This window comes from Heterocephalus glaber, unplaced genomic scaffold (genome assembly GCF_053883595.1).
Source record: "Heterocephalus glaber isolate CG9 unplaced genomic scaffold, H.glaber_assembly_v1.0 deba00000613, whole genome shotgun sequence".
NCBI lineage: Eukaryota > Metazoa > Chordata > Mammalia > Rodentia > Bathyergidae > Heterocephalus > Heterocephalus glaber.
The window spans coordinates 1,794,026-1,815,638 of NW_028258152.1; the positions used below are offsets into that span (position 1 = coordinate 1,794,026).

At 46.5% G+C, this 21,613-nt stretch overlaps 1 protein-coding gene across 3 annotated transcripts in view; it reads left to right on the plus strand.

Annotated features, from left to right (window-relative positions):
* The first annotated feature begins 683 nt into the window (after positions 1-683).
* Positions 684-21,613, plus strand: part of Tmem154 (transmembrane protein 154) — a 43,734-nt gene continuing 22,804 nt past the window's right edge. The window contains exons 1-5 of one of the 3 annotated variants that reach the window (XM_021247885.2): positions 712-1,052; positions 2,044-2,154; positions 2,776-2,983; positions 19,343-19,600; positions 19,691-19,729. In XM_021247885.2, coding sequence (XP_021103544.1) covers positions 2,923-2,983; positions 19,343-19,600; positions 19,691-19,729 — 358 coding nt within the window. In that variant the 5' untranslated portion in view covers positions 712-1,052; positions 2,044-2,154; positions 2,776-2,922. Of the gene's footprint in view, positions 2,155-2,775; positions 2,984-19,342; positions 19,601-19,690; positions 19,730-21,613 lie in introns of all 3 variants that reach the window. The other 2 variants (XM_087205780.1, XM_021247886.2) reach the window with 2 other exon arrangements.

Consider the following 21,613-nt stretch of genomic DNA (forward strand, 5'->3'; position numbering starts at 1 on the left):
GTGTGTACACGTTTTGTGAGTGTGTGAGTGTATACAGGGGAGGTGTGGAAAGGCTCAGTAGCCAAATGGACCATGGCCAGATGAGGTAGGAAAAACAGGACTCAGATCCATGACCTGCAAATATCAGGTTAGAAAACCAATCCCGGAAGTCAGCTGCTGTGCAAGCAAATCAGACATGAAGGAAGTCCGGTCTCTACCTCACAGCTTCCCTAACTTTCATCCCACTTCTAATCTGGGAGAAACCCAATATGGGCCACTCACAAGTCGCTGCCATCAACAACCAGAACTTGCTGCTAGTTCCTCATTGGGGGACCCCTGAAGCCATCCTTTGTGTCCCCTGCCTGCCCTTGGGTCTCTGCCAAAACGAACGTGAGGGAGGCCACTCCCTGCTGTACTGAGCTCTGAATCGAATAACCTCGGCTCTTTCCCATTTATGCCCCAGGGTGCACGGGTGCATGTGAGAGGAGGTGGGTGTACATCTGTGTGCATGTGTTCCTCAGTGTGGGAGGGATGACAGCGAGTTTGGGGGGAGGGAATGGGGGTGGGGAGCCTGGGGATGTAGGTCAGTGGTAGCGCATTTGCCCAGCATGCATGAGGCCCTGGGTTCAATCCCTATTACTGCAAAAGCAAAAGCAACTACTTCTGGACTTGCTCCTTAGAGTCTCTCCTCTTTATGGCCCATGGAGCTGCTGCTGGTGGTGGTGGGAGGCAAGAGAGTGAACTGCTTGAGTCACTTCTGTAGTGTGGCCAGGCACTTCTGGGCACCAAGCTCCCTTGCTGCTGTGGAGAGCCACCTGCAGACACCAAGGTGACCTCATGCAGCCCTGCCATTCACTCGGAGGCTCCTGGTGTCTCCCGATTAGCATGGAGGCCCTGACTCCCTGCCCAAGTGTATCAGGGCTTAATCTGAGCCCAGGTAGCCACTTGCCAGAATTAATGGTTGGCAAAACTAAAGCAGAGGTAAACAGCCCTTTCTCTCCCACAGGGTCTCCCTGCGATTCTAACTGCAGCGGATGGGTCACTGGCTTGTCACCACTTTCTGATGAATGATGGTAATTTTCTTCCCCTCCAGATAAGCTTTATCACGATTAAGGGTCTTAGTGAGCACCGGGGTCAAAAGAAAATTACATGCTTGTGCGGGTTTTCTTCAAAGCCTCCCTCGGCGTATTTTGTACACCGTTCTGATTTACTGTCAAGCTGCTCAAAAGCAATGCGGAGCCCACTTGTTGAGACTTGGAGGCGCTGTTCGGCCCTGCCGGAGGGCTCAGCAGTGGACAGTCCCAGAAGTCAGGCTGTGGCCCAGCCCCAGGCACCAGGCTGCAACTCCCCACCTCTAGATATAGTTTTAAGGTGCCTTGCCCTCGCCAAGTGCATGCCCCAAGCCAGGGAGCCAGCGATGCTTTTAACAGGGCAGAAATGCAAAAACTGAAGAGAACTCCCAGCCCTGGGCCTCTCTCACACATGTGTCACAGCTGGGAAAAGCTCGCTCTCGCTCCCACTGGAATAATTGTTACCCATACTCAGCCCTAGAGGGTCTCAGAGCCAGTGGTCAATTCACATGCTCAGTGCTCAGCGAGAGTTTGAATAGCTCTTTCTCTGTTGTTTTCAAATCAATCACCCCATTTGAAGACTTCTGCTTTCTTCTGCTGTTCTGTATTGTCCCCCCAGGCGCCCCAAAGCATTCCTTATCAAGAGTGAACTTAATTGCCAGTTTAAAGCATTAAAGCACAAACTGTAAATCTATGATCACCAAGTGAATCACCAACCTTCTCAAAGAAGATAAGGACTGAGACAAGCATGACTAATGACACCACAGCAAGACGTTCACTACCGCTGTGTGGGGGCTGAGGGCTTCCGGCCACCAAGCAGATCACAGATGGCGAAGGAGCTGTTCTGCTGGCATCGGGAAGGGCTGGGGCAGACACAAACGTGATGAGGGAACTGCAGCCCGCTGTACTCAGGCCTCCAACCTGGGCCCCAGGACACAATTCAAACAGCCACCCACTGACCACACACACTCTCCCCCCACCATGTCCTCCGCAGACACTTCCTTCCTGTTCCTGCTCGGTTTCCACCCGAAATCTACTTCTGTCCTGTTCTATGTTGCTCCTGACAACCTCCGAGAAATTGATCGCCATGAAAGAAAGAAGACAGGTGACTGCATACCTGCCCGCCCTGCCCGGCACGTCATGCTTTAGCGATGGACCTGTGGAGAGACCATTTCTCTCCGGGGTGAAGACCACCCCCTCAGGCCAGGCCGGGCACTGTCCCTGCGCACCAGGTGGACCTCACTCACGGGGTCGCTGCCCTGGGGCCAAGGGAGAGGATGGACCTAGTGCCTGGTGGCTTTCTGAGGACGCAGCTGTCCTTGCTGTCTCGACCTGGGCTATCCAACACGGCAGCCACTAGCCCGGGAGTCATTTAAATTTCATTTTACAAAATGAAATAAAGTTCGATTTCCCTTAGGCTCCTTTCCAGGCCTCCACAGCCAGGAGCTAGCGGCTCCTGCTTTGGACAGCGCCCAGGTCTCTGTCTTCCATCAGCACGAGCCGCGGGGACAGCGCTGTCCCAGGCTCCAGGCAGCTCTGGAGGCTTCCCTGGAGTGTGTGCAAAAGCGCCAAGCCAGGACCACGGCGGCCCCAGACTCAGAGCGCCTGGAGGAGCAGGCCTGTGGGCAGGGACACTGGGGCGATCGGGCTGGGACTCCGGGGCAGAGGAGGTTTTGCTAACTGAATCAGAGCTGGACGAGCAGCTCCTCTTTTGCAATCCTTGCAGGTCTGACAGGCTCCTGCAGAGTTACATCACTTCCTAAAAAACAGGCAAACACCTCTCCTTCAAGTGAGCACGGACCCAAACAAGCAGGAAACAGGAAATGTGCGCGGTGGAGGAGGCCGCGGCCGCGCAGCATCCCCGGGAGCTGACATGAGCGCCCCGCGCGCAGCCCTCCTGGGGGCCCTTCTGGGCCTCGCCGCCACCGACCAGGGTAAGCCATCTCCCCTGCCTGGGGGACCCCAAAGCCCGGGGCGCCGCGGTCACAGGGCTGTGCCAGGGAGGGGCACCCCGAAACTCATCCTTTCTGTGGAAGTGGAGAGGAGAACACTGTCCCTTGAGGGCTGGAGGGAGGACTCGCTCCAGTCCTCCCACTTGATTGAAACGGCTTGGCGGCCTTTGTCTTCTGAGATGTGTGATCCCTGTAATTTACCAGGTTTAATGCGCACATTAAGAAAACCATAAACTTTTGGCAGTTCATGGAAAAGAACTTTTCAATTGGTTAGGAACAGAGATAATGGATTTGCTTTTAGCAGCGTGGGCTGAGAGGTCTGCTGGCTCCCAAAACTCTTGGAAAGCTGGGGTGCAGAAATCTACACTAGAATGCATTTTAATGAAAAACGATGAGTTTAAAAAATGTAAATAGGAAATCTACTGAGGAGTTACCAGGCATACACTTTAACACACAGAGAAAGTTCTTTTCATCTGCTTGTCTTTGATTTTGTTACTTTGGGCGATATGTTGTTTGCATTGGTTGTTACTGTTGGAAAGTTTATTTGCAAAAGTAATATGAGTGTAACCAATTAAAGGTATTGGAAAAGACAAAATGTTAAATCTCATTATTTTGGGCTAGAAGCAGCAATTGATTTGTTCTCTTGACAGTTGCTGCGACCTGCAAAGCACCCTGCATTGCCTCTCTGAGGGTTTGTTACTTGCCCTTGGTAAATAAACTTGTTGCCTTGATTTCTGCCAGCGGATACTGCCGACAGCTAGTGTAGACAGTGCTGGAGCAGAGGACATTTCTCAAGCTACAATTATTTAAATAGGGTGGGGGATGCCACTCACTGACCTTGCAGATGTGAGGGCTTCAGGGACATTAGCTGTCAGCCTCCACCTCCCCAGGGTACCCACCGGTTGCTTCTCCCTGGTGCTGACTGCTTAGGTCCCCCTCAACCCAGGCGTTTGCAGAGGAAACTGGAAGGTGAAGGAAGCAAACCATTCCTCCTAGAAGGAAGCCTGGTTGGGATGGAGACTAATGTTCAAACTGAGTTTGGGCATCACTGCACGGTTTTATGCACAAAGTTTTGGAGCTGGATGGGAGCTAGAAGGGGCTGCGAGCAACTCCAGGGAGATTTTTCGTTAGTTCTTTGATTTCTTCAAACCATTATAAGGGTTCAGCATAAATGAGGAACTCAATAATTATAGATAAATACTAAAATCATCCGTAGAACGGATGTGATGCTTATCACAAAAAACTGACAAGTTCCTAAAAACAGATAGTGCTAGAATGTCAGAAGAAGTCAAAGATGAAAGCTATGTTTCTTCTACTGGGCCCTGGTTAGATTGCCAGTGTGTGGAAAAAATAAAAAATCTGTTTAATAAAAGCTTATTACCATGAGATTGGTCAAGGGAATGGCTATTCCAAATTGAGGCTTAATCTTTAATTAATTAGTGTGTGTATATCTTCTTGAACTAATGGTTCCTAAAACTTTAGGTTAGTTTATAGGTGTCACATGTGTGTTTCCTCGAATTCTTAAAATAATAGCTGGGGGATGTTTGGTCAAAGAATCCAATCTACCGAACAGCCTGACCCCCCCTCCTCAACAAGCATAGCCTGAGATATATCCCAGTTTAAGCATCTACTAACAACAAACAGGCAACATGGCTTGATACCAGCCTCACCGACTCTGGGTCAACACCTTTTTTTGTGTGTGTGTGGTACCGGGGATCGAACTCAGGACCTTGCGCTTATGAGGCAGGTGCAGTGTCATTGAGCTAAATCCCCAGTCCCCACACAGTTTTTTATATAGACTGGCAGCCTGATTCAGGATTGAGTGAAATAACCTGCTTGTGAGTCACCAGTAGACAAATAAGAAAACAGCCTTTCCAGGACTTTGACCCATAGATGATCACAATTTTATTTTGGCCGGTGCAGGGACCTCAGAAAGTTTAAAGTCAAGGCCACTTTGTGCTGGGAAGTGAAGGGAAGTGTCCCCACCTCCCTGGTTTACCTTGTGCCTGGTTCATGTGGGCGCCACACTTCCAGAAAACTGAAAGCGACTCCCCAGGTACCAAGAGCGCGGGATTTATTAGCTGCCACCGCAGAGTGGTTTGCAGAGGGAAGTGGTGGCTGGCATGAAGCAGAAACAAGGAGTCTGTGACTGCATTGGTGGCTACAAAGACATTTCAGAAGTGTAAGATCCATATGATTATTGGGCAAACTGTGAGAAGGAAAGAATAGAAGGAAATATTAGTTGCATAACTGAAGCTGCACATCCTGACACTGTAATATCTCTTATCTCAGTGAATGTGACTGCATCTTCCATTCCCTGGGACAGTCCCGGCTTCAGGTGCTAATGATGATCACAGCTAATACACACAGTGCTTATGACCTGTGAGACACTGCTCAAAACACTACGTGCACTAACGTATTTAATTCTCAGGACAGTGTTACAAGGTGGATGCTTTTGTCCTTGTCTTCCCCTATGAGAAAGCCAAGGCACAGGGAGGCCAAGTGACTAGCGAAGATCTCACAGCTGTGTAATGGATCGAAGGCAGATTCCTCCCAGCCCGAGCTCCATCTGTACATATGCCACACCCTTCAGGGTCTGTAGTCTGTGCCAGGCTCTGTGTCTGGAGACTGTGGCTCTGCCACTTCCCTTGGAGCAGGTACTGAATGTCACATAAGCCTCGGCTGGGCCTCTGCAGCTACTGCACGTTAGTAGTTAGTAACCGTGCGTTTGTTGCATTGGGCTGAGCTCTGGCCGACAGGAAAAGGAATGGTGAGCATCGGCCTGAACCTTGAACTGCAAGGGGGAAGGGAAGAGCTGAAATGGGGCACAGTGATTAGTCAGAGAAGCTGAGGATTAGCAGAGTTAAGACCAGAAGCAGGAAACACAGCTTGCTGAAGCGGTGGGGTGAGAGTGTGCAGGGCGTGGGAATGAGGAGAGCAGCTCTGTCTGGCAGAGTCGCTGTGGGGAGCGCTGCTGAGAACAGACCTGGGACCAATCCCCTCAGAGACAAAGAAACAAAAGAAAAAACCACCCAAACAGCAACAGCAACAATAAAACAAAACCAAAACAGGCAGGGAGGAACCGAGGGTTAAAGTCCTTCCGTGCTTTTTTTTAATCTGTAATTCTGAATCCAGGAAACCAGAAGAGGGAAGATCTGGGCTGGGATGAGCTCAGTTCTGAGAAGAGATAATGAAGCCTGCAATTTGCCTACCTGGGCAAAGTTTGTGCCACCCTCAAATGTTGGCAGAGATGTGGAGAAACAGGAACTGAGAGCAGCGGGCAGGAGGCGTATTACTGCAATTCAGCTGCTTAAAACATCCACTGGGCTTTTGATCTCAGTGATCATATTTTGCATTTCTAGAAAGCTTATCCTTTATAAACACATAATGTCTTGGGGTATTTTTTTTAACTTGGTTGTTTATTCCTTCTTCAATGTCTTTATTTTAAGCCTATTATTAATGATGTGATAGCTTTCATCTGAAGTTTGTGTAGCCCTAATCTCGCTGCTTGTTGAACGCGCTGACTTCTATTCATGATGACAGTCGTGGGGTACTGAGGCAGCTCCTGGCACACAGCGGTTGGCTCACCCTGGTGAACTGAACCCCGAATCTTCTGATCCCATCACAGAGCTACTATCAAGTGCTCTAATCTCCACTGCTTTTCCAGTCCAGCGTCCATTCTGTCACCATGAACGAGGATTCGGAAGAAATGGGGACAGGGATGAGGTGGGTGAGGGAGAGCCCAAGACTGGATGCCAGGCTCAACCCCAGCATGGGATGAGTGGGCAGCATCTGGGAGGCCTCCAAGAGTTATATGAGGAAGAACCAGGTCCTCAGCCCAGGTCTAAGCCAGCAGTGGGCCAAGGCAGTAACTAGAGGAGGAACCAAGGAGACTTCGGTAATGGCCAAAGAGGAGCAAGATCTGAGCGGAAGAAGTCAAGTTGATGATCAGAGGGGACCTGGGGACGTGTCTCCATGGTAGAGTGTTTGCCCAGCATGCTTCATTCCATCCCCAGCATTCCAGAAAGAAAAAAAAATAGAAGGAAAAATATCATTGGTGGCCCAGGTTTCCCAAGTGCCAGGATGACACTTTGACCTTGGCCACTGTAAGATTTTTAAAAATCATGGCCTGGTGTTTTAGCTTTAACTTTTGACCCAGTGTATGAATACGAGCCCCCCCCCCCTCAAGAAGCATTATATAGACTTTTCCTTGGGGGACCAAATCTTTGTATCTGTGCTTTAGAACATCTGCATTGTCAGCTATGGATTTGGATTTTCATGTCCTCTTCAGGTTTTTTTTTTTTTTTTTACATTTTCTGGCCCCTGGGAGTTTCCGTGCTTTCTTGAGATTTCATTATACATGTAAAAGGTTGCTTCTTCTATTTCATGAAGTATTTCTAGGTGTTACACATTGGGATAATTTTCAGGTTCCCAAGTATATCAGATTACTAGAACAGGAAATTTTTCTATACAGTTATTCTAGAGACAATTTGAAAATATTTAGTAAACCGAAGGTGTTAGTACTCCACAGTTCCAACAAGTTACTTCTAGATCATTCATGAATGCACAAAAAAGAGACGTGACTCAGAATGTTGATTATAGCATGATTTGTAAAGATGGAGGGGAAAAAATGGAAGCAATCTAAATTTCTATGGACAGAAGAAAGAAAAAATACAGCTTCATGTAGCACAGAATGAGGTACCACAAAGTAAGTAAAAGTAATGAACTAGAGTAATGAACTAGAACTAGAGCAAAAAAATAGCCAGGTGAAGATTATTATGCACAGGCTGGGTGTGGTGCTCTACTCTTGTAGACCCAGATACTTAGGAAGCTGAGGCAGGAGGATTGCGTGAGTCCAGGAGCTCCAGGCCAGCCCAGGTCACATGGCAAGACCCTGTCTCAAAAAAGAGAGGGAGAAGAAAAAGATTATTATACACAGAATAATTATACTTATTTAAGGTTTCAAAAATAAAAAACTATGTATATATTGATTAGGGATGAGGCATATTTATGTCTCTGTGACAAAACACCTCAGAAAACAACTTATAAGAAGGAGAGATTTATTTTGGCTCACAGTTTCAGTCAATGGTCACCTTTGGGTCTGTGGTGAGCCAGAAGCTCACAGCAGGGCACATGGAGGAAGAAATTGCTCACCTCATGGTGGTCAGAGAGCGTAGAGGGTCCCAGTGGCCCCTTCCAGGGCACGCCCACCAATGACCTCACTTCCTCCTTAGGCCTCACCCCTTTAGGGCTCCACCACAGCTGATGACCAAGTCTTTGAGACAGGAGCCTTTGGGTACATCTAAGATCCAAACTATAATGGTGTCTGGTATCGTTTCCTTTAGAAAAAGAATGGTCCAGAGTACAGCAAACTAAGACCCATGGGCCAAACTCAGCCAGCTTCCATTTTTCCCTAGTCCTGGGGTTACAAATGGCCTTTACATTTGTAAGTGTTTAGATTTTTTAATGGTTATTTAAATAAGTGCATACATAATAGCTCATTATTTTGTCTCTTGGCCCATAAAATCTAAAATGTCATCAGGTATGGTGACATAAACCTATAATCCCAGCACTTGGGAGGCTGAGGCAGGAAGATTGTTGTGAGTTCAAGGCCAGCCTGAGCTACACAGCTAGAGGCTGTCTCAAGAAAAAAAAATGAAGGGAAGGAAAAAAACCTAATATTTTTACTCTCTGGCCCTTTAAGAAAAAGTTTTCTGACCTCGCTGAAGTCAATATGGAAAAAATGAAGATGATTAGGTGGGGGTATTTGTTAACTGTGACCATATTCTCTTTTCTCTTTGGTGGAGATGCATTCGTAATGCAAAATAGCAAGAGCCTCTTGGCCGGCGGCGGGCCTGCCGTTGCAGCTCCGCGGAGCCCCTCTTGCTCCCCTGCCCTTCCTTCCCATCTGCCATCTGGAAGTGGGCCACACCTTTATCTTCTGTCTCCACCTCCTGGCCCTGCAGTCTGCCCTGTGTCAGGCTCCGTGCTCAGACTGCGCCGTGGGGGTCACGCGAGTCTCCCGACAGCCACACCCAGAGCCCCCTTCCTGTCCTTACTCCATCTGTGGATGGATCGATCGGAATGAGTCAGTTACCCAAACCCTCCTCCTGCCCGTCTGACGATGTCATTGCCTTCTGGGCCTCCTCTCGGACTCTCCCTGCCCCTCTCCAGGTCTGGGCTGTGACCCTTCCTCTGCCTTCAGCTCATTTAATGCACATTAATGTCTGCCTGCTCTTCCCTCAGGCCTCAACCATTCCTGGGCCATTAGACCCACTTGCCTGGCTACTAGGAGGCTGGATTTCAGAATAATCCCCTCCAGGCCGGCCTCCCCACGGCCACTCCCCATGGCCTTTCCATGGTCAGTCAGTTCTCCTGGGCTGCAGCACAGTGGCCTCAGCTCAGCGGGGCAGGGCCGTATCGCATCCTCTGCTGCTGCTAGGCCAGGCTGCGTGATCGCTCACCTAGGCTGTTCCAGCTGCTGTTCCATACTCCTGCAACCGCCAGCGATCGTGCTGTAACAAATGCAACCATTTTCCTTCTGTACTTACCCCTTCTGTGGGTTTTCATTTCCCTCGGAAAGATTTCAGTCCCCTTGGCTTCAGTGTGTGTGTGTGTGTGTGTGTGTGTGTGTGTGTGTGTATCTAGGGCTGGAAATGCAACTCAGGGCCTTCACAGTGTGCTGTACCCCAGCCCTTTAAAAACATTTTTTTTGAAACAAGGTCTTGCTAAATCACAAGTTCCCCAAGCTGGTCTTGAACTTGTGATCTTCCTGCATCAGCCTCCTGAGTAGCTGGGATTCCACACCCTGTGTACCAGGCCCTGCTATTACAAGGCCTCCTAGGAGCTGGTCCTGAGTTTCTTTCTCACTTGACCTTGCCACATTCCACCTTGTGGCCAGGAGATAACGACTTGAATGTGCAGGCTCTGTGGGCTGAGATGCTGAGCCACCCCGTGTGCTGGGCTCAGCTGCAGCCCCTTCCCTGCCACCTCTGATGAAATTTCACAGCTCAGTGAAGGGGCCGCTCCCCTGGGAAGATTTCCGGAATCCCCCAGCCCGCCTGCAATACATGCTTCCCGCTCCAGTGCCTGCGTCACACTCTGTTACATAATATTTTGGCTTCAGTTACTTTGCACTGTAATTAGCCAGCGTTCTCCTGACTTAGTTCCCCGGGAGGCAGGGGCCTGCTCTCACCCATCTTTCTGTCTGAAGGTTCAGAAGAGTGCCTGGCAGGCACATAATGACCTCACAACAAGAGTGTGGCTACTGATGGGCTGGATGAATAAATGACGTGACATTTGTCTCACAAGATTTACTTGTATTCAAGAGATCTTAGTGATTGAAATACTGAAATCAAATTATTGTAATACCTGGATAGACATGATTTTTAGTTAACCCAGTTTTATAATTTTATTCCAAAATGTCAGCTAACTGGCCAGGCATGGTGGTGCAAGCTTGCGATTCCCAGCACTCTGGGAGGCTGAGACAGGAGGATGGCAAGTTTGAGTCCAGCCTGGGCAACTTAGTGACTTAGTGAGACACCGACTCAAAATAAAAATTTTTAAAAAGACTTGGGATGTAGCTCAGTGCGAAGGCCCTAGGTTCAATCTCCAGTACCACATACACATTAGCTAACTATCCCAAATCTTTTGATGTCTGAATTAAGGGTTTATTTTTATAGCCTTAAACCAAAACAATTATTACTCTCTTGATCCTTCCATCTTCCTGTAGAATACTATGTAGCTTCTGAGCAAGTGCCTTTGCCCTTCCTTCTTCTAAAAAGAAATCTATCTATCTATCTTCAGTGGCATGATAATTTTCAGGAAGGACAGGAAGTTGTAGGCATTTGAGGGAGACATTTGTTAGGAAAGCAAAAGAAATACAAGATACGAGGCTTTAAGCCAGTAAAAGCTGATTTGAAAACTTGAAAAAGAAAGAAAATTTATGCAACAGAAAATTAGTAGGAAAATCTGCCTTCTCTGGTAAGGATAAGACACAAACATTTCCTGAATAATCAAAGAAAGTGAGTGAAAAGAAGAGTCATCTACTAGAGCAGGTTCTGGTTGTTGTTTTTGTTCTGTTTTTTAACTCAAATTCAAACCATGACTCAGGTTTGTTTTTGGAATGTTTTTGTTTTATATGAATCAAAGCCACCTTCATCCTTTCCTGCCTCCTCTCCTCATTGTAATTCTCAGAAACATGATCCCAGTGGTCACGCGGTTTGCCGACAGGGTTTTTTTCCCCTGGCAACACTAGGTTCATTCATTTAAAAAGTAATTTATTCTTTTCTTAAAAATGATGCTTCTCTTCTTATTGGTTTATGATTAAGATTGCTAGATTTAGTAAATAAAAATACAGGCCAATCACTCAAATGTGAATGTCAGACAACCAACAACTTTTCTCCATATATCTCATGTGATTTAGTGTAGGCATGGGTCACAGGATATCACAGGGCTTGCAAGCATGCTGAAAACTACCCTTTGTTTCTCTAGTACTCAAATCTAACTGGTCACCCTACATTTTATGTAGTAACTACATTGAGGATTATGATTGTCTTTCGTCAAGCAAAGACCATTATAAGAGTTCATCAGTAAGATCACAGACATTTTAGTTATAGATTATTTATATATATATATCTTATGAAGCTAGCTACATATAAATTAGAAGACTATTTAGACTGAGTCCTAGATCAACCATTTAAAGAACAAGTAATGAAACTAATCTTAGGGATGGGGGTAAGGACTAAGTAGAATAAAATCAGGAATTCAAGAGCAGATGAGGGCCAGGGATGTAGCTCAGTGGTGCTGCCCTTGCCTAGCAAGCGCAAGGTCCTGAGTTCAATCCCCAGTACCGGAAAAAAAAAAGTATGCATTAACTTTAACTAATTTAGTAATATAATGAATCACATTCGAAACTACAAGAGAAAAGGCTCCTAAGTGTTATTCATAAATACAGAGAGGAAGGAGAAGCAAGAAGGGAGGGGAAGGTGAGAAGAGCCCAAGGGCAGTGGCCTGAGCAGCAGTAGTGAGCTTCAGAGTGCCTGAGGTCTACGTGACCACACAGGGTGGTGGGGCAGGACTGATTCTCTTCAGAGGCTCAGCAGGATCAGAAGCCAGGCAGCCTTAGGACCTGCTAAGGGCTTACCCGATCCAAGACAACCTCACCCACCATTTTACTTCCCTCACAGCATACTTTAAAGGCCTCAGCAACTTGTGTCTCTGAGACTGTTGTAAAAAACCTTCAAACTATAAACAGATTTTTGTCCTCTGGTCTCACATATGCTGAAGATGTGGCCTTAGGGTTATGAGACCTTGAGGTTACAGGTTTTGTAAATCCTCTCCTTGTTCTTCCTGGACAAATGGTGGGGGTTGAGAAGCCATGGGATGATGGGCCTTATCTCTCTTGGTTTCCTGTTCTCTCAGTTTACCACAATGCACATCTACCAGGTATTGTTCAAGAAAGAGAAGTTAGCTAGTTCACTTCACTAAGAAGCAAAATCATCTCCACTTAGGACTGTGTTTAGAACAGCAGAAAAAAGGACTACCTGTGGCTCAGTTGCTGGAGTAAACAGGCCTCCCCTCGCCATCACACGCAAGAATTTCCCCAAGCTTTTTGCCAAATGGGTGAACTGTGAGTTCAAGCTGTGTTTGCATGGATATTGTTAAACATTTGTAAGGTACTCTGCACACCATGCAGTTGATTACCTGATTTTAGGATCAGCAGTTCGGTGTGTTAATGTAGTTTGCTTTCATTGTCAGATGACTACTACTGTTACCTCTCCCCTCCTGTCCTAGTTACATCTCTCATTGCTGAGACAAAGTATCCAATTCCCAAATTTAAAGGAGGAATGGTTTATTTTGGCTCACAATTTGTAGAGGTTTCATTTCATAGTGGGCTGGCTCCAAGGCGGGGTAGCATGGCAGAGGGCTATTACAGAGGGGAAACAGTCCATGGCAGAGCAGCCAGGAGGCAGTGAAGCAGCAGCAAGCAGTGAGCAGCAAGCTTGTTTTCCTTCTTTTCCTCTTATATTCCACCCAGGAGATGACTATTGACTGGTGCCACCCACACCTGGGATTGGGCTTCCCATTATCTATATCCAGAACTATGTTAAACCAATCAGGGATTAATTTAATTGTCTCACCCCAATCCATGTTTACACATTCTTAATCCACATTCACACATGCTAGATCCAGCCACCTCCAAAAACTTCTACCTATTAGTGCATGAGGCTTTGAGGGAACATTTAGATACAAGCCATAACACCCTGTTGTATTGGAGTTTGAACCCAGGACCTTCATATTGAACCACTCTTCACCCATTTTTTCATTTCCTGTTTGGAGACACAGTCTCACTAAGTCACAAATCGTCCAAACTGGGTTCAGACTTGCAATGCTTCTTCTGGTAATCAGCTGCATGCTACCATACCCAGCTCTTAATGCTATATGATCTGAGCACAGAGAGGAATGGTGAATTCCTAGGGGAAATTTGTGCTGGGGTCACTTGAATAAACCCTACTAGGTTACCCAAACCAGACAGTTGCTGCTAGACCTGCAGCCAGCTGCATCTCTGGCAGGGGCCAAGGACATACAAGGCTGACGTGCACTGTCTTCAGTATTTCTTCTCTTCAGCACTCCTCCTGGCCCCTCTCTCCACACTCACTGTGTAGCCTTTCTCTCTCTTTCTTTGGCAGCTTCTTCAGTTTTACACCAGCCCCTCCCCCTTATCCCCTGAAATATGCCCACATTTAGATAAGAAGATTCAACTATGAAATGAGGAAGTTGTACCCGGCAGATTGACCTGGGGATAAGCAGAGTAAGAGATAAGTATAAAGATGGGAACAAGAATCCATGAAAGATAAAGAAAATAAACACCAAATGTTCCAGCATCTGGCATGTGTGGGGCCCTTTAGGGCTTAGAAAGCAGCTTCACATTTCTTATTTCATTTGGTTTCATATTAAGACGATGGAAGAGGCAGATCAGAAGGCCTAACTTCTGGGCTTTTAGGAAATGGAAGGTTCTAGAAGGGCAAGGATTCTTTCCGGCCACATAGCTAGAGGGGGCAGCAGCAGGTCGCAAGGCCGGATCTTCTGGACTCAGAGCCCATCCTCTCACAGCACTGTGGCTGTGTGATGGTGGACTCTCCAGAGCTCATCTCTGGACACCTCCTGGAAGCAAGTTCTGATGCATAGGGTGCCTCCCCCAGGAAACCGTTATTGACTGTTAGGGACCTTATCAAGCATTTCTTAGAGAAGGGTGCAGGGGTGTGAGGCTGTGTAGTAGTTTCAGGGGTCCTAGACCCATTGGGTTTAGCCACAGGAGGAGCTGCTGTCCTACCGAGCTTCCTCCTCCTGGCTCCTCTCACCTGCCTGGCTTGGGTGACTGCCAGCTCCTCCTTTGGGTTCCACCTTGGATGTATCCACCTCTGAAGTTCTTCACCTCTGGCACTTGGTTACTGATTTGATTCTATGCCCGCCCACTCAGCTTCCCAGCTCCCCCTTTGATGACATTTGATTCCTTCTTGCACCAACTCTTGGGGCTGATCCCCAGTGTTTTCAACTTTCCTTTTCGGCATCAGACTCTGCACACCCAGGTCTTCCCTGACTCTCACTGGACAAGCAGTGAGGGTTTTGTCTGGGGAAATTTTGAGGTCGAACTTCCAAGAGTGTTGTGATGCTGTCCGCTACCTCCCCGCATCCAACGCTGTCTCCCCTTCCTCCCCACTTACGAGGTACCCTGGACTTGGCTGTGTGTGAACTGAAGGATGGATAGGGATGTTTCTTGCAGCAGGGTTGCAAATATAATAGGAACAATCTAAAGTTCTATAAGTAGGAAAAGGTTGTGGGGCTGAGGGGAAGGGCGACTGTTGGTATACACTCATGGAATAATCTTTAGGATGAAATTTTCAGGGCAAAAGCAGAGCAGTTTTTAAATTTTGCTACCATTTATGTTAAAAAAACCCAAACAAACCAGGAAATAATGCTTGCGTGTGTATGCATAGGGCTCCACAGCAGAAACAGTGGTTATCTCGGGGGAAGGAAATTGAGTAAGGGAAAGGGTGGTAGTGAAACTTCCTCTCTGAGCTTAGCACCATGTGCACTGTATGTCACCTGTTTGAAAACTGTAATTAAAACAAGGTAAATATTGTGGAGTCAGCCTAGAGATGTGAAAATACACAGGGCCTTGGGAGTCACGCTTTAACCATGTAGATTGGAACATTAAACAATAAAGGATAAATGATTTTTTTCCAAATTTGCAAAACTACTAAGTTACAGAGGTATTAGCAAAGCCCCTGTCTGTCCTTTGGCACCAGTGCTAGAAGGGAATGCAGCTTGGAAACCCTGGATGGTATCAGGACAACTTCTCTCCTCCCTCCCCCTCTCTCCCCCTCCCTCCCCCCTCTCTCCTCTTTCTTTCTTTCTTTCTTTCTTTCTTTCTTTCTTTCTTTCTTTCTTTCTTTCTTTCTTTCTTTCTTTCAAGGTAAGGGCTCATAATGTTGCCAAGGCTGGTCTGAAACTCCTGGACTCAAGTGGTCCTCCTGCCTCAGCCTCCTAAGTAGCTGAGACTACAGGTACATGGCACCACACCTGACTCATATGTGTAGAACATAACCCAAATGACACTTAAAACCCAGTTTCTTCATCTGTACAATGGAGAAATGAAGTTTCTATGAGGAGTAAATTAGGTAATGTGTGTTCATCCTAGTGTCAAGCACATGGTTAAGCATCCTATCAAAGCCAGTTACTGCTATTTATTCTTCTGAGGCTCTCATGGAGTTGGAGTTGACTGGGGAGGGGGGGTAATGATGAGGGAGGCTGTCATAGGAGTCTCTGGAAATAAAGGCTTGCAGGATAGGAGGAAAAACGCACGAGAGAGAGAGAGAGGGAGGATATCCTTGAGTCTCACTTAAATAGCTACTAGAGAACTTGGAGAGCAAATGATGCTTAATGTAGAAAACGTGTGTGAGGCTGTGTATCATGGAGAGAATTTCCGGCCCTTTTTCCTGCACAAGGCCACCACAGGCCACCTGTGACCAGCATTGTCTCGTGCTGAAGAATAACTGTACACAATCCAGGACCATCTGGGAACACTTCTTTTCTTTTCTCTTCCATTCCCCATTGTCAACATGCCCTCACTACTTCTGCTAGCTGAGTTCCTTGCCTGTTTTCTTTTCCTGGGGCTGTGGGTCAAGTGGGGACTCCGTGTTCAGCTGGGAACTCGGTCCACTTTCCTTAGAGACGTGCAGACAAGATCTCCTTCTGGTGGCTTTACTCGAATACATCTTGGGAGTTGCCTTCGCAAACATCCAGACGGACGCTGAGGTCTCTGGAAACCATTTCCTCGCTTGCCCCTGACTGTGGCCCGTGGAATAAGCCATCTCCTAGGACATCTCCTGGGGTCCCCTCACTCCCTCACCACCAGCTTCATGATCTGCAGGGACCACACTGTTCCCTGTGAGGGAAATAGTGTGAGGGTAACAGCTCAGGTTCTGGAAGCTTCTTGGGTCCAAATCTTTACTTTTCCAGGTGATTTCTGTAACCTTGGGCAAGTTGGGTGACCTTCTTGTCTCAGTGTCTATCTGAAAAAAAGAGTGGGAAGGAAATGAGATAATCCAGGTAAAATGCAGAGAAATGATTAAAAGCCAAGCCAAGCGTCTTTATGGAGTATGAATTAAGAAAACGTGGTGAATGCTGTACCATGTATCATCCAATGGAAAGCAGGTTTATTAAAAAATGACGAGTGTCCTCATCCACCTTATTCACTGGATCTGGCATCATGAAGCTTTTCCCCAAAGTCAAAATGAATTTGAATTGATTCAGGACACCAAAGTAGCCTTGACAAAGCAACTAAACACTCTCAGGAAGGAGGACTTTGAGAACTGCTTCAGAAAGTTCAAATGATGCAATCAGTGTGTTCAAAACAAGAGGGAGGATTTTGAGGGGGATTAGTGGAATGTGTCTTAATGTAATAAACTTTAAAAAACTGCTGAAATGTAAATAAATATTTACATTCGTTAAATGTAATAAACTTAAACTTTAAAACATTCGCCATATGTTTCAACCGTACCTTTTACAAGTGGAGAATTCCAGTAAGTTATTTTCCGTGGTTTGTAATTGCTTCTGATGGTCTGGGTGGCATTTATCAGAGTGATTATCGAATGGACTCCTGGTGCTGTGGGAGACAGAAGTGTCCCTCAGTAATAACCAGCATAATTAGATTGTGTCTGTCTTGTCGGCTTGGCTGCCATAACCAAATACCACAGCTTGTGTGGCTCAAATGCCACACACATTTCTTATAGTTCTGGAAACAGAAGTTCAAAATCAAGGTGCCAGCAGTTTCCGTGTCTGGTGAGAGCCCTCCTTGCTGTAACCTCATGTCACCGGGACAGTTTCTAGTCTCTTTCTCATCTGTTGAGAGAATCAACTCCATCGTGGGCTCCCATCTTCATCATCTCATCTAAGCCTAATCCTTGCCCAGAGGCCCCACTTCCTACCCAATACCATCACTTTGGGAATCAGAGCTTAACATACGAATGGGAGAGGGCATGAACATTCAGTCCCTCACAGTAGCTGAACAGATGTTTTTATTTTTTAACCCAAATTGGAGGAGTTCACTGTCTCACAACCACAAAGGAGGATAAGATGTGGACTCAGCTGTTCACTGCCCGGGGTCAGGGTGTGGGGGGCGGACGGACTCTGCAGAGTCACTGCCCAACCTGTGCTGAAAGAGTGTGGTGAAAAGCAGTCAGCTTCTCCACTCACCTTGTACCACTTACAGCTTAGGAAGCACTTCCACCTACATTGTCACATTTGATGTCTTCTGTAGCCTAGAATGTAGGTGCCATTTAATGCATGTATTATTGTATTGGTAACTTTTCAAAGCAAGATTCTCTTGGAGAATAAGAAAGCTCCAGCACTACTGATAAAAATGCGGGGAGTCTTAGTGGGCCCCATCTGAATGGAAGCCTGCATTACACAGTGACAGGACAAGGACACCCACCCCACCCCAACATAACTGCAGCTCAGCCAGGGGAGGGAGGGTTTCTTCCAGTGGGTATCAAGCTGGTGGTTCTTTCCCATCCTGCAGTGAGCCACACCATGGATGTTTGGACCATCTGAGGTTCAAACAGAATAAATTCACTTACATCTTGGTAATATGGACAGTTCCACAGGTACGTTTTAAAAAATATTGCTGGAGCTTTCTTATTCTCCAAGGGAATCTTGCTTTGAAAAGTTCACTGTGCCAATAAGATATGCATTATATTTTCATTTAGAATCCAGGAGAATTTGTCAGATAATCTCAGAGGCCGACTCAGTGCTATTCAGAATGTGAGACTTGACACTGAAACCTAAGTAGTCACTCTGAGGTCAAAGAATTCTTTTCCATTTATTAAAAATGATGATGCACAGGGTGGGGATGTTGCTCAGTGGTAGAGTGCTTGCCTAGCACAAGTGAGGCCCTGGGTTCAATCCCTAGCACCAAAAAACAAAAACAAAACAAAACAGGGACACAGAGTGCATTCCTTTACATTTGTTTTATTAATTTGTTTTGAGGCTGGAGATCAATCTCAAGGTCTTGTGCTTGCTGGGCAGGTATCTTAGTCACTTGCTTTGTTGCTGAGACACAATACCCAATGCCCACAACTTAAAGAAAAGAGAGGTTTATTTTGGCTCACGGTTTCAGTCCACAGTCGGCTGGCTGGCTGCAAGGCAGGAAATGGATGGCAGAGAGGCATAGTAGAAGAAAAGGTGCTCAACTCACGGCAGCCTCAAAGCAGAGAGAGAGGGGAGGAACCTGGGACAAGAATGCACACTTCCAAGTCATGCCCCAGTGACCCTCTTCCAGCCAGGCCCTGCCTCCTGATGGTGCATTCAGCTATGAACTCACCAATAGGTGAAGGAGCCAATGAGGACAGCAAACCCCCATTCAGGCACCTCCAAACACAGGAAGCTATTGGGGACATTTTAAATCCAAATCATAAGACCAAGTAAGTCTTCTACCACTGAGCTACACCCTCACCCCATTCCTTTATATCTAAATGTGTTATGTGGCATAAACTTCACTTTCAGTAAATACACATTTAAATTTATTCTGTGGTCAGGGCCGACCTGCCTGACTCTGGGGGAGCTTTGTCCCTGTGCTCTGATTCCATGTTCAGTATCCTCCCGGCTCTAGCTGCATTTATGTTAAATCAATACGCCATGTCACACTGAACCACAAGGCCAAGTACAGTGGATCAAGTTTATCCCTGAAAGCATCTGGGACAGATCTGAAAATCACTGGGACCATAGAGTCCTAGCTTTGTCTCCATGGTAATCTCATTTTTGTGTGTGTTCCCACAGGTAATAGTGAAGACTCAGAACTGTCAGGAGGTGGTTTCCAGGAAGATAACAAAGCTAATGAAGAGACTACATCAAGTATATATATTTCAGTGACTCCAGAAGCATTTACTGCAGATACGAATTCTACCCACCTTGGCGAGGATACAAATCAGTTAGAGTTTATATTAATGGTGTTGATCCCATTGATTTTATTGGTCCTCCTGCTTTTATCTGTGATACTCCTTGCAACATACTATAGAAGAAAGAGAACTAAAAAGGGTAAATATTGAGTGCATGCTCACTTTCAGAAAATTGCTTTATGTATTAATGAACAATCATAAGACAAAATATTCATTTTCTTTTACACAGAGACTTCTAGCCAAGGATCTCAAAGTGCTTTACAAACATGTGAGTATTTTCCTGACATCTGCTTAGAATTGGGGAAGGGATAGGGAAGTAATGTTTTTAAATTAAGCAAAAAGAGCTATATAAAATATGAAGTTTTTTTTTTTTTGGTACCGGGGGTCGAACTTGGGTCCTTGTGCTTGTGCAGCAGGCGGCAAAACCACTGAGCTAAATCCCTGGCCCTAAAATATGAAGTGATGAATGATATATTTCAGTGAAATTTCCAGAAGTTAATAATGCCACATTCTCTTTTTTTTGAAGAATGTTTTTGGTCTATATGAAAATTTGGTTTTGGTCTATACGGAAATTTAAAATTTACTGCTGCCATCTTTGTAAGTAATCCAGTGAAGCGTTCTCTTAGTCATTTTCCTCATTGCTGGGACACAATACCCAACACCCAAAACTTAAAGGAGGAGAGGTTTATTTTGGCTCATATTTCAGTCCATCGTTGGCTAGCTCCAAGGGAAGGCAGCATGGCAGAGGGGCTTGGCAGAGGAGAGCTGCTCAAGGCATGGTGGACGGGAAGCAGAGAGAGAAGGGAGGAGCCAGAGAGGGAGATGAACTCTTCCCAGCCACACCGCCAGTGACTCAGCTCTTCCTACCAGGCCCCGTCTCCTAACAACATACTTAGCTCTCAGCTCATCAGTGGACAGATCCACCTATGAGAACAGTGCCCCCAGCGTCCAATCACTTCCCAAAAGGGCCGCCAATGAGTGCATGAGGCTTTGGGGGGACATCCAGAAATAAACCATAACTTGGCTAAGAGGCCAGCATCTCATCTCCCACTCTGCAAGGAAAGGGCCAGGCAGGTGGAGCAGTGGGTCAGAGTGGGGCTGTGAATGGGAGGCTGGAGGCCTCGAGATCATCCCCGCCATCTGCAATTCTATCGCAGTTGCTGTTCTTTCCCACCCCCCTCACTTCCCAATTTAATCTGGAAAATGACTGACTGAAACAATGTTCTTGTTCCCAATGCAACCATGCCAGCTTTTATGGAAATTCCTAACTAGATGGAGATTACTAACATCGATTCAGATAAAAACATTCCCAAGGTTAGAAGATCACTCTGACAGCATATTTTGCTTTGTTCTGAAGTGAGCTTTTTCTTTCTCTTTTTTTGGTAGCTCTTGGTTTTGGTTTGTTTGTTGAGACAGGGTATTGGTATGTGGTTCACGGTGGCCTCAAAGTTCTGGGCTCAAATGCTGCTCCTGCCTCAGCCTTCCAGTGGAGCTCCTCCTCCTCTCGCCTCCTCCTCTCCCTCTTTCCCCTAGTCTTTTTTTTGCCCTAAGGGAAAGTGAGAGTGTCCTGCCCCAGCCACAGTCGCATCACTGGTTCTCTCAGAGTCAGGGGACAAAGGAAGGGCAGGTTGAGGTGTCCAGGCAAACAGTCCTGCCCTTACATTTTAAATTCAGAAGTGGGTTTTCCTCTGCACTTTATTGTGGAAGTCTCTCTGTTCAGAAGCCATTGATGCGCACAAATGGGCCTCGTCCTCAGATAGGGCCACATGTCTGGCCACAGTGCGGGTGTTTGCTGTCCTCAGAGCATGACTTCAGCATAAAGATGCCTCTGCGTCCGGGCAAAGCTGCTGCCTCTGTCTGGGATTTCTTCTCATCTGCCTGGCAAACCGCCACCCCATTCTTCAGCACCAGGTCTCATGTTTTTTATGAAGTCTTGAGTAATCATCCCTTGGGGAAAATTCCTCACAACCTCTTCTTTCTGTGCTGTCCCCGCTTTGTTTACAGTCATGGTTCACAGCACTCAAACTGTCCTCATAAATAGGTGACTTCTTTGGTCTTTCTTTCCTATTTTATTTTGTTCTCTGTAAAGACCAAAAGAACCAAGAATGTATCTTACTCATCTTGTTTGGCAGAGTGGACTCTGGAACCATAC